A 13445-nucleotide genomic window follows, 5' to 3' on the forward strand; every position below is an offset into this window, starting at 1 on the left:
AAGTTGTGGATTTGTCGAGTCACGATTTGTGAAAAGAAAAATTATACTATAAAGACTAGATATAATTATTATACATTATATTGTGTTATAGTATGGGGTGGTATGCCTATAATTTAAAATTATACTATTGCATTTAAATAATATAAAAGAAAAAAATCGGTATGTGAAATATTGATCGTGAGTTTATATAATAATACGAAGTAAAATTTTATTTTTAGACATTAGAATGCACTTTTTATTTAGGTTTGACATAAAAATCATGAAAATAGTAAAATTTTAGTCTAATGTTATATATAATAATTACTTTGATTTATTTGACATGAAGTTCAAAGAAAAACGTTTAATCGTCTTGTCAAAAACGTTTCTCTAATCCATCAAATATAGTCAATATTGATACTTGACACTTAGCTATTTCTTATTTATATATTACTATATATGTACTATACACATAAAATATGCATAATATTGTATACTAGTGTTAATTTCTAAGACTTTTTTTATGGTAGTATGGTGTATATATAAATACACATATGGGGCATTTAAGCATTTTACATTGGGCTCACTTGAAAGAGGAGTTCGCCAATTACAGGCGAACAAAATTACTGTATTTGTAATTATATTTTTTTATTCAGTAACCCTGTGTTTTGTCGATATTATCGATAAGTTTTCATAACTGAGAAAATATTTGTGGAAACTTCATTAAAATTTGACTTAAAAATTAAATTTTATAAAAATAGGTATAACTAAAATCAAAAATTTACAAAATTTAAAAACAAATATATTGATAATTTTTAGTTTATTTAATTATAATAGAAATATTACATAGGTGCTTAAAAATGTATAGTGTTCTTGTATATTAAATAATTGTGTTTAATCACAACAATTTTATTTAATGATTTAGAGATGAGATACAATATTTTAAATTGTACTGGGCTTATGAATTGGTAAATCGGGACCTGAGTACGCATAATAAGTAGCTCGAGTTAAATATAATATTTCATAATACTAAGTACTAGACTTTGGAAAAACCTATATTTTATACATCAATTTTATTCTCCGATGTCCGCATTATATTTGGTTAAAAACAGACAAAATTATAAAGTAGGTAATTATTCGACTATTTGAGTAAACATAATTACAATACTTTTATGTTTTCCTTTTAATATTACCTAATAAACTATAATATAAAACCAACAAATATTTTGATGTAAATTCAGGGACTAGAAACTCTATGGCTTTTTCAGTTTTAGTTATGGTACGGTTCTGTCGATTAGAGTATCATTACTAATTATGTAAGTCTTTAAGTATACACAGAAAATCCAAAAACCATTATTTTAATAAATCCATTATTAATATTTAAAATATAAATGAAAGTTGAGTATGTTTGATGAATATACTAAATGCTAGAATTAATTTGTTATATATTCGTACATAATGTTAAGTAAAATAAAATTGCTTACTTGGTACACCCGATACTAATCTAAGTGGTCTTAAGACTCGAAAGGCACGTAACGCCTTTACATCAAATCCGTTGATTATACTGATACCTCTGAAAAATAATAATGAAAAATTTATTTTAAATTGTAAAATATACTATTCATGGCCAAGTTACCCCATCAGAACAATTGTGAAATCCAAGAAATTCCAGCCATTTCTTAGATAAGCGCCTGGGTGGGCAACAAACCCGTATGCTATAATCTTCATTATGCATTCAACAGTAAATATAACTAAAAACACTCGTTCAATTCTATCCTAAAAGTCATAATATTTATATTAAAACAAAATTGGTATTTGGTATAACTGTATAAGTCTTTATTTAATAAAAAATTAGTTAAACTTACTAAATAGCCATTCACTGTGTTTGAATCATTGCATGGATATGGTGTATACACTGCGAGAGCAACGCAATTAGCAAATATTGTCATTAGAATTAAGTATTCAAATGGTCTAAATAAATTTGTTAAGAAAATATAGTTTATGAGTATAAATTATAGATTTAAGAAATCGTTTTTTTCAGATAATTTTAATTTTTAGTCTACACTAAATAATATTGTATATATTTCAATAATTGTAATTTTTAGGTACTATTATAGAGAATAGGCATAACTTGGTAAATTCATTTAATTTTTTATAAGTGTTTCGTCTAAAATATTTACAATTTATAAAAATAAACTTGTACAAGTACATAGTGAATTGATAAACAAATTACTTTTCTAGTGGCTGTATTAAATATGTGTACACAATAATGTTTAACATAAACAACCTGAAATATTAAAATAGTCTATTACAAAAATTACATAACAAAAACTTTTTTCTATAAAAAAAATTTTTGTACAACCTTTTTAGCAGTTTTATAATTTAACTGCAATATTGTACCAAATTAATATTGAATTTACTCTAAACAAAAATTGCACAATACAATATACATATTTTAATATTTAAAAAAGATTTTTAAAATATCAGCAATTACCAATAATTATTGTTTTATAATTATTTTTTAAAAATATTTAGTAAACGTTTTGAATAAAAAGGATACTTCCATTCGATTACACCAATACATAATTTCCGAAGAGGATTTTTGAGAGATAGGCAGCATAATGCTCTTTGCGGTCTGTCGGGGAGCTGTTTTCCAGGTCTTCGAATAGGTCTTTTCGTTACCTGTTTGGTTTGATTGTTCGCTGGATTGTTATTATTGGTGTTGTTGTTGGTGGTGTTATTATTATTGGTGTTTGTGGTGGCATTGTTGGTACTATTGTTATTTGACACCCCATTAGGATCGGCATTGTTGTCATTTACAACACTCATAGTTTTTTTTCAAAATACACAGAAAGAAGTAATGAATATTACCCTACTAAAGTCATGTTCCACAATTTTACCTAAAAATATAAAATACAGTTAGTTTTAAATCGTATATTTATTCAAGTATAATATACATATATAATATATTATTATGTATAATTTTCCAAAAATTGTTTTCAAGGTATAACGCTAAGTAATATTTACTTATCAACTTAAAACGTGGTCTATCCCAAAAATATCATAACCTAATCAGTTTGTTTATATGTTGATTATAAATCATGATGTTTTGTAAATGCGCATTTAAAGAAAGTATACGTTATTTAAATCTTGTGAATAATTAAAATAATTACTTTAGAGCTTATCTTTGTTTATTGAAAAAAAATTCCACTCGAGTAATTGTTTCTTTAAAAAAACAAAGATGCATCTGGCAATGTTCTATTGATTCAATCATATATGATGGTGTATTGGTGTATAAAGAATAATTAGACAATTTATAATTTTTTTAAAGTTCTAGCACAGTTTATTTTGTATTTGTTTGATTACAATTTAATTATTATTCCATTTTAAGTATTTGTTTAAACGTTTATATTTGGTGACGGAATATAAATTATATTTTATGTAATTTATAGTGGGTTAAAAATTCTGCCAGTTATCGATTTTAATTACAAATTATTAATTAATATCAATTAAAAGGTGTAGTACGATTGTGTAGATTACTTATCAGCGGTATCTTTTTTGTAACACGATTCCGTGCGTTAAATTTATTTTATTTTTATGTGACGTTGCCAAGCCAAATTATACGAATTTTACAATGGAGCACAAATATATAACTAACAAAATAAAATAAATTAAAAGGGTACAGAAAACTCATAAAAAACGTACAACAGCCAATTTTATTGTGCTCAACCACCAATGCATATGTAGGTAGTTATATAAATATTAATGGAGAGTCAAGTTGAAACAAAAACAAAAACGTGTTCAATCTCAACACACATCCACAATAAAATAAATCTTTCAGATTTTTTATGTCAAATCTAATGAATCTTTGTAATGATTTTAACTTCGATTAAAATATAATAATTTTATAAAATATATAAATATATAATATAATATATTATTATAAATGTGAAATTCACAAATTATTTAGATACATATTCATATTCAATTGGAAATAAAAATTTCAAGAAAACTGTTTTAAATTATTTATGATGAACTATATAATATAGTAAGCATTTTCCGTATTTAAATTAAATTAAATTTTTATAAAAATTATTTTAATGATGATATTGAATTATAGTTTAGTGTGAGACTGCAGATTATTGAGTGTAATTTATTAGTTTTTAACTTTTAAAAATAAAAAAACAATTTAACATGATTTTGTTATTTTGCAAATTGTGTAACTATAAATTTGACATGTTGAAGTTTATTTTAATCAAAATGTAATTAAGGTATCCCTTTATTATTAGGAAAATATATACACAATCATGTTCCATGAAACGTTTATCGTACGCAACTAAATTCACATCAATATTATGTTAATACATATTAACATAACATAATTAAATAAAAAAATGAAGTTTCTATGTGATTATATATAATTTGAATTCAATTAATTTAAAATAAAAAAAATGTTAAACTATGTTCAACATACGGTTTTCGATTCTTACAATTAGAATTAAGTGATAATAAACCTAATATTTAACATCATATTTGAAGTACCAGTCACTCATAACTGATAACTGATCAAATAAAATAAATGACGAAATTCTCAAATTTGAGGATTTTATAATATCGATACTCTTCGGAAAATATAATAAAAATTATTCTAATAATTTTTAGATATTTAAAAAAAAAATATATATATACATAAAAATGTAAGTATAACTTCATTAAAAATATAATGATTAAAATAGGTACTAAAATATTTTGTCAATTGACCTAGATTCATACAATGTTATACAATTTAAACAATATAAGTGATAGCTTATAAATAAATTATTATTGATTTTATAAAACTTTTGTGTTTGAGGGAGAGATATCTAGATAAAATAAAAGAAGTTAGTCAATGACGGTCTACAGATATTATCTATTTATGTAGGTACTTATATATTGTTTTACAAAGTTTCACAAGTAAAATGTAATACGCGTATTAATAGTATGCTTTCAAAGTTATAACTATATCAACGATTACTTTTTTATAGATAAAAATCATGATTTTTATAAAATCAAAACATTATTATGTATAATAATGGTTGAAAATTAATAGATAAGCAATAAACTATCAACATATGTTTATAAAGATAATATTAAAATTTTCTAAATGATTCGATTACCATGCCTAATAAATTCATAAAAAATAAAAATACTACACATAACTGTATTTAACTGATTTAAAAATGTTAGTATCAAAATCATAATAAATAATACTTGTTAATAAAAATGAGGTCTGTAAAAAAGAATCGTATTTATAAATTAAATCGATTAAAAAAAATGTTTGACATAAAAAAACGATATAGAATAACTCATTAGCTTAATAGCTATAGTACACTAATATACAATGCATCTGAATGTAATTTAAATAGAAAAATGTCCATAAAAATAATATCGTGAATTAATATCTTATACCTAACTTGTATAAAATATAATCGTTGTTAAAACAACTAAATTAAAAAAATAAATAAATTATAAAGTGTATCAAAAAAGACCAGAAAAATTGTCCAAAATTTTCAAAATAATAAATAAATCAAAATTTGAAGTATCTTTTATGTGTTATTTTTGTTTTAAACAAAGTAATAATAATTGAATTTATCGCAAAATTTACTTTTTATAAAACAAACATAGAAATTCTAAAATTATATTTTTAATCTATCGATATCATCTACTTATGTTAAATTACCAATGCAGTATATTTGTTAAATCATGAAAAAATAAAAAGTAAAATAAAAATAGATTACACATTGTTTGTATGCATGAGGAAAATAAAATAGTAAAAGATAAAACCCAATATATATTCACTCGCAGGCACATATCAAATATTTTCAAAATGTATTTGTTAAAAAACAAAAATCAGTTAAGTGAATTCCAAAACAACACAATATCATATAAACCCGAACACGCAAAATACAAAACAATGTAATATATAAACCCATCATAGTACCACTGCAAATAATAAACAAACGAATACAAATATACAATAGATAGCAGACATTATTATAAAATCAATACACTCCACGCTCTGATCAAAATTTAAAATTGTTTTCATTATTAACATTGTACAATATACTGCGGTAGGTAACCCGCCATGAATATAATTATTCCAACATGAGGTTAATATTCTGCCACATAATATTTTACTTGACTAATTATTTTAGTAAGTACTTCTTGTTTTATAGTATTTCAGATTTTAAATTGACAAGGGCGTATTTGAGTGCTAACTTCTGGTGAAAAGGAAACCCCTCACCCAATAAAAAATACGCACTTAAATAGAAAATAACTTTACTATAAATTTGATTTATACTTATTTTATGCTTGAAAGTTTGTCAACAGATAAAGATACAGAATTTTAAATATTAAGTAATAAAAAATCCGTTAGGCGATATTGTACCATTTTTTTTTTTTTAATCTCAGCGATGTAGGTAAGATAAGATTAGTATCAAATATTAGTAATTGATACTATACATATAATGCATTAAAATTTAGAAGCGTAAAAAAGCTGTGTTTGGCAGGTGTAACACTAATAGGCAAAGATGGAATTAATAACTTATAACACAAATCATTTTAACACAATATTTGACTAATGAAAAAATATTTTCTTAAAAAAAAAAAAACAAAATGTTAATTTACATAGAAAAATATTGTGGGAGGTTGCTCATATCAACCCTTCAAATACATCATTGGAAATTATGTCTTTAATTTCGGGGCGTGCCTATTGAAGGATCTAAACGTTTCTTAAGCGATATCAAGAAGCATAATATTGAGGGCTATGCATATATTATTTTAGCCTTTAGGTAAAAGAAAAATCGATTCACCATAAATAAACTCGCATGAAGAAAAGTCCACAACACCGCACTACATACGCACAAGTTACGGTTAGTTCATCATAAATTCATAACGGTATTTTTTTAAATGACTTTGGAGCTACATTAATCATTTAGAGATACTCAAAAGCAACACGACTTTATATGAATGAAATGACATTTACCTACTACTATAGGTCCTAGTGAATATTAATATTCAACTCTGAAAATCCTGTATAAATTAAATGGTGGAAATAATGTAAATATCTACCATTTATCAAAACCCATACTTATGGCGAAATAATATATAGATAATGTTTGTTAAAACAAAATATGGATTTGAATATTTAATACTATATTATAAACATTTTAATAATATATAGGTAAATACCTACTTATTAAATATGAATTTATACACTATTATTATTATTATTTGTGAAACCTTCAACTAGATTTTCAGCACATATAAATTCTAGTTTTTAGATTTATTTTTGTGTTAATCTCTTTATAGTCGTAAAATTATAATGAGGAATATATAAATAAGCTTAAAAAACAAAAAAAATGGACAAGTAAGTACCGCTTTGTTGTCGAGTGGGTCACTGTAATGGATGTGTTAAATTTGTATAGGTACAATGATATATCACATGATACATCATTGTATGCGAAAAACGATTTTGAGCGATGACGGTCTGTCAACCTATATCACTAAGTATACTTCACGATATGTTTTTTAATATAGCTATTAAATTCGTTTATTTTACTATTAGTGTTGCGGAAATTTGATTAAATTTTTGTCGACAACATTGCATTTATTATATGTAATAGAAATATTTACTGCAATAATATAAATTTATATTATATTATACCAATATAATAAACTTTTGAGTTAATCACACTTTAAAGTTGGAATTTCTTTAATCGACTTTTATAGAAATAAAACTAAAAAAAAATTGAAAGGTCTATACAAAATAGCCTAAAAAGAGTTATTTTTATATATAATTATTTTGATGAAAATTTCAAGTTTCTACGGCTATTCGTTTTTGTATTATAATAAGATAAAAAAATTAATTTTGTCAAAAACTGCTTTAGTGCAAATATAGTTTTTCTCGACGATTTTGAAAAGTATTGATTATTTTTTTATTTTTGAAAAGTTCCCATTATATCCAATTTGCTACCAAAAATTACCCTTGAAGTAGAAAATCAAAACATTTTTATTTTTCCAATAAGTGATGACTGATGACAGAAACAGAAAAAATAAAAACACACATCGTTATAAAACTAATATATATTCATCCTTCCACTCGGAATTTAATAAGCATATCATTAGTTTCATATAATAATTCTTTATTTAAAAAAAAAACTTAAACTTAAGAAATTGTTTAAAAGAATTTTGAATTTTCTTTAAAAATAAAACTATGTTATAAGTGGTGTTTTATTTTAAGAGGACCTCGTATCCGTATGTGTTAACTGTCTTATTAATGCATAACATACCAAAATGTACGTTCAGCAGTTCCAATTTTGTTTTATGAAAGTGAATTGAATTATTATAAAACTTAAAGGTAATAAACTAATAAAATTATTTTTATTTTCTTCGCATTTTTTATGATACATTTATTTGTAAACAAGTAATGAATATGTAAATTGTTAAAATTTAAAAACTCTGATAAATCATTTAAAAATTAAAATATTGTATAAAATTCCTAGATGACACATATAATGTTTTTTTTCATTAAAATATTGATAATAGATCAGTTCGTTAATATAAATGATAAAAACCCAAAATTGGAAATTTAGAATTCATATTCGTTGTCAACCATTTATAAGACGGAGACAGCGCATTCGGCGCTGTGTCTGAAATCACAAAAGTTTTCAACAATAATAATACGAGTATATTACGTATTATAAAAACATATTTTATGTATAATACATTCATATTATATCAAATATATAATAAATACTAAAAAACAATATTATATGTAGAAAATATTTTTCAAAATTTTTCAACATGTATGAAGATTTAATATTTTCAGTATTGAAGTTATCCACACCAAATTAATATTTCCTTAATTGTATTGAAAATCACTCTTAAAATATTTTTATTTTATTTATTGTTTTTTAAATGCAGTTTAGTTTTTATCATCAGCGGATGATCTTCATATTAAATTGTATTCAGAATGTGATGATTCATCGCTTTCAGATTTAAAATGCCAATACTCTGTGCCAGCTGCCAAGTCGCAAGCCTATAGTGAGTAGTGAGTCATGCGTTAAGTTCTTTTTTGAAATATATTCAATTTTATACTTATTTCTTGGAGTAATATTAATACTCCAATACAAGTTAATGATTTAATGGTTAAATTATTTTAAATTAAATTAATTAATCTCTATATAGTTAAAGTTGTATTATTCAACGATAGGTAATAACTAGGTGAGAATATATAAGTGATTATTAAATCTAAATTAATCGTAACAAATTTAAATTACTTTTAATATTATTTTTTCTATTACGTAAATCAATCGTGAAAATATTTTGTTTTAATTCAAAATTCAACAATAACCTAATAAATTATTTATTATAATCGCAATGTTTTTATATATTTATATTAATGAAATTGTATGACAATTTCGATTGATAATTATTTTTATTAAAATACATAAATTAATCGTTGATAAATACCTATTGTAATTCTGTACAATATGTCGATTCGATGATGCAGTACTTCTGTTTGTTATTACGCTTCCACTAAATTGATTCAAAAGTATATTTTGCATTTCTAATAGCTCAATGTATATTGAAATAAAATGTTTTTACCGAAATAAAATTAGAACCTGTACAAAAAGTTAGCGTGGGTTATTTTTAATATTGTAATTTGAATGTTTTATGATGCCTATCATAAGTATTAAATCATAACAAAGCTCTTAAAATATAATTATAAATATTTCAAATAATGTACACTGTACAGAAGGTAGTAACTTTTATATACTTCAAATTAACGATGTCTTAAATTAAAATAACGCACATTTACATAATATGTAAACATTGTAAACAAACATTATTGGGGAACTGTATATCTGTACATATTATATATAATATATCTTAAATATATGGAAATCGATTTTTCTTTTTACAGTAATGACAGAATGAAACAGTTTTTAATTTTTATTAGATGATAATTTATACATATGTACATTCTATTATACTGATAATCCAGTTTTAATGAAAAACAGTATAACATGATAAACTACGCCTGAAAAAAGTTTTAACAATATAAAAATATTACTTACCTACTTTTCCTTTTATTATGGTATAAAAACTCTTTATTATACTCGTATTTACCATTTACCCGTATTTTCCAAACATAAAAATGTTTGTACCTATAATATTGTATTTTTTTACTCAATAATCAATACTATTTGTTATATGTAGTACCTATACAGTAAATTCTACAATATTACTTTTAATATACCTATGCTTTTTATTTTTTTATAATAACCTGTATGAACTAAATTCGAAAATTGTTTTAATGAAGTTTTTTTACAATTGAAAATAAATATGTTATAGTTCCGTGTATTTTTTTTGCCCTCTTATATTTTATAAATTAGTACCTATCTACTTAATATTGTTTTTTCTGGATTTTTCACGTAATCCCAATTGTTTACTAATTTATTAACGAACAAGACAAAATATATTAGCTTATCAAATTAATAGTTTAAATAAATTAAATAATATTATAATTTCTAAGCATACCTACTTATACTTGCACAAACTTTATGATTTATAAATATCTCAAGTTTCTTTAAGCTACTATTACTTTTAATTAGTAAACTATTTTTGATGACTTATGATTCATAAATAAATAATTGTATGTCATATTAGTAGTTTTAATAAAAGAGTTTTTTCGCTTATGTCTAAAATAAAATCAAAAATATAAAGTTTATACAATTGCTACTTTTAGCTACTTATTATAAATATATTTTATTATACATATATTATATATATGCTAGGTTAGGTATATGACGAATTTCAACTAGATACTAATTAATTATGATAATATCTAATGAGCCATACAATTTAATATTAATGCATTTATTTTAAACATGTGTTATTGAAAAATATAATATTAGTTACAAGTTTGTTTAATCGATAATAACGAATAAAACCACTTGTGCCATTTTTATATTAAAAAATAGTGATTAAAAATTAAAATCATAATACGTAGCAGGTAACATTGTGTTAGATTTATAGTTAAGCAAGATAAATCAATTTCACATTTTCTCTATGGGGTTTTTCTCAAATCGTACTCGAAACACTAAAAAAGCTTAAAAGTTGCATGCAGGAACCCAGACACGAAATCAAATCAGAATGTTACCTAAAGGCTTAGAGGTATTTTTTTTTAACTCTGAATAAATTCTGAGAAAACAGCAAAAACACAATTGTAATAAAATGCCGTAAGCAAACTTAAGCACATTTTAAACGTAGCCTATAATATAAAATACGAGTGTGTCACCCATCTTTACAATCTCAATTTTTTTTTATATATATAAAGTGTATTATATTATTTATCTCATATCATGAATTTTGATGATTATAGTATAACTAAAAATCATGTTTAAGCGGATTTAATCCACCTCATATCATAAAAATATCAATGGGTTATCAAGATATTAAACGGGATGCAGTGGGAAAAAGGCAAACGATCAAAAGTTCGTGAGAATTACAAATATATACGATTCACTACAAGACATTACGAAATTATGAGTAAACGAAATCTCTTCGGGATCATAACATAAGAAAAACGTGCCGTGCGAATGAAATGAGTGATCGATCGCGTTTCAGCATGGCAGCTTATGAGCTTAATATATATTATTATTTTTATTATTGTTGGTTCGGCGAAACGTCATAATTTGTATGTTTTGATATCAGTTCAATCGCGCGGTTAAGTCCAAAATATTGTGGGTAGGTATATAAAACGATAATATTATTATTTATTACTATGCTTATCATACTCGAGCGGTTTTCGCGGTACTTACACGGCTATATGATATTGAAACATCGTCTATAGGTACAATAATAGCGTACGCAAAAATAGTTATTTTTATTATTAGGTGTGTTAGACTGTGAAACCTCATTTAATGCCTTAAGACACCTCTGAATAGCGGACAAAATTTCAGTGACCAGAAGCGATCACTATTCGGAGGTTTCGCTGTATAATATTATTACATTAGATAACTAATTATTAGTGACTACGACTCGGTGCGTTCGCGCAAAAGGGACTCGCGGCCGACATGCGCACGCGGTGAACCTAACGCAAACTCGCGGCGTGTGCACAACATGCGAAAATCATTTAAACCTACCGCGGCAGGCAGACAGTGAATAATATGCAATTTTTTTATCTCTCCGTCGTTCGACCCGTACTCGTCATAGAATAATATCCAATAACGACCGTATCATTTTTATTATTTTCGTGAAGATAACGCAAATAACGACATTATCCAAACGATCGTCAAAGTTAAATTTCTTACAATAAAACAATATCATTATAATAATGCCTGACATGGCTTGGCGTACAGCCGTGTGTCTTATCATACTATAATACCGTGTACGGGTTCCTTTTCGAGTACGATACACAGATAAAAAGGTACGATGTGTGATATAATAATGCGATAATGTAATATTTTATTAACACACTACTGCAGTATTCGGAAAACGCAACGAAAAGATTGGCCGTTGTCTCGCTTATGATTTTATTGTAGTATATTATATATATATATATTGTACTACGGTGGTTGTAAAATAGATAAAAAAAAAAAAAAACAGTAAGTGTTGTTTAAAAAAAATTTTAAAAAATAACACACGACTTGGCCTACCCTTCTTCGGAACGGCGAGTTGGCGGAGCAGCGGCTTGCAGCTACCGTCGTCGTCGTCGTCGTCTTCGTCGTCGTCGTCTAGCCAGCGGTCTTGCAACAGTGGCGTCAGCCGCGGGCGGTCGTACGGCGGCAAGTGCCCAATATAATCTCGCGGCGCGCGTGCGACGACGAAGGAGGTGGAGGGTGCACGACGACGACGGCCGTCGGTAGCGTTCCGCGGAGGAGTGACGTGCGCGCGCGCGCGATCGCATCCAACGGGCGCTGACGGTGACAATATTATTATTATTATTATTATCGTACAGGAGAAGATCGTCCGCGCGTCACTGGCGAATGAAATATATTATTTTAAATTCGCGGCGGCGGCGGGAAAAATTGAACTCGAGATCGGCCGGATCTCGTCGCCCCGCGAGTGAAAACGAAACGACCAGTCGTCGTGGGTCGTCGGAGCCCGGCAAATTAGACGGCGGCGGTTTACAATTTTAAAAACCAAACCAAAAAAATCGCCGAAATACGAAATATACGTGTATTGTAATTTTATAACATCAATTTATTGTGATATCGTATCGGCGACGGTGGCGGTGACGACGACGACGACGGCGACGGTGGACATATTATAGTGTATATACGTATTACCTATTAATGTTGTAGAGACGAAAAAATAAACGGCAAAACGGTCGCCGGCGCAACAGTGCGCGGCGGCAAAGTTCTAAATAAAACTATCGGGTGGCCGTTAATCCGTCGGCGGGGTACGTGGGTGGTGGTGGC

The 13445-nt window shown here is 26.0% G+C and overlaps 1 protein-coding gene across 7 annotated transcripts in view; it reads right to left on the minus strand.

Annotated features, from left to right (window-relative positions):
- Window positions 1–12896, minus strand: part of LOC113559335 (voltage-dependent calcium channel type D subunit alpha-1) — a 39729-nt gene extending 26833 nt beyond the window's left edge. For 6 of the 7 annotated variants that reach the window (XR_003405927.1, XM_026965034.1, XM_026965030.1 and 3 more), the window contains exons 1-5: window positions 12681–12896; window positions 2537–2876; window positions 1842–1947; window positions 1613–1752; window positions 1461–1549 (exon numbers count right to left, since the gene is read on the minus strand). Coding sequence is in view for 6 of the 7 variants with exons in the window: in XM_026965034.1 (XP_026820835.1) it covers window positions 1461–1549; window positions 1613–1752; window positions 1842–1947; window positions 2537–2805 (604 nt within the window). In the remaining variant the exon portion in view is untranslated. Of the gene's footprint in view, window positions 1–1460; window positions 1550–1612; window positions 1753–1841; window positions 1948–2536; window positions 2877–12680 lie in introns of those variants that run through there. The other variant, XM_026965031.1, reaches the window with a different exon arrangement.
- Between the last annotated feature and the right edge of the window lie 549 nt (window positions 12897–13445).

Source organism: Rhopalosiphum maidis, chromosome 3 (genome assembly GCF_003676215.2).
Source record: "Rhopalosiphum maidis isolate BTI-1 chromosome 3, ASM367621v3, whole genome shotgun sequence".
NCBI lineage: Eukaryota > Metazoa > Arthropoda > Insecta > Hemiptera > Aphididae > Rhopalosiphum > Rhopalosiphum maidis.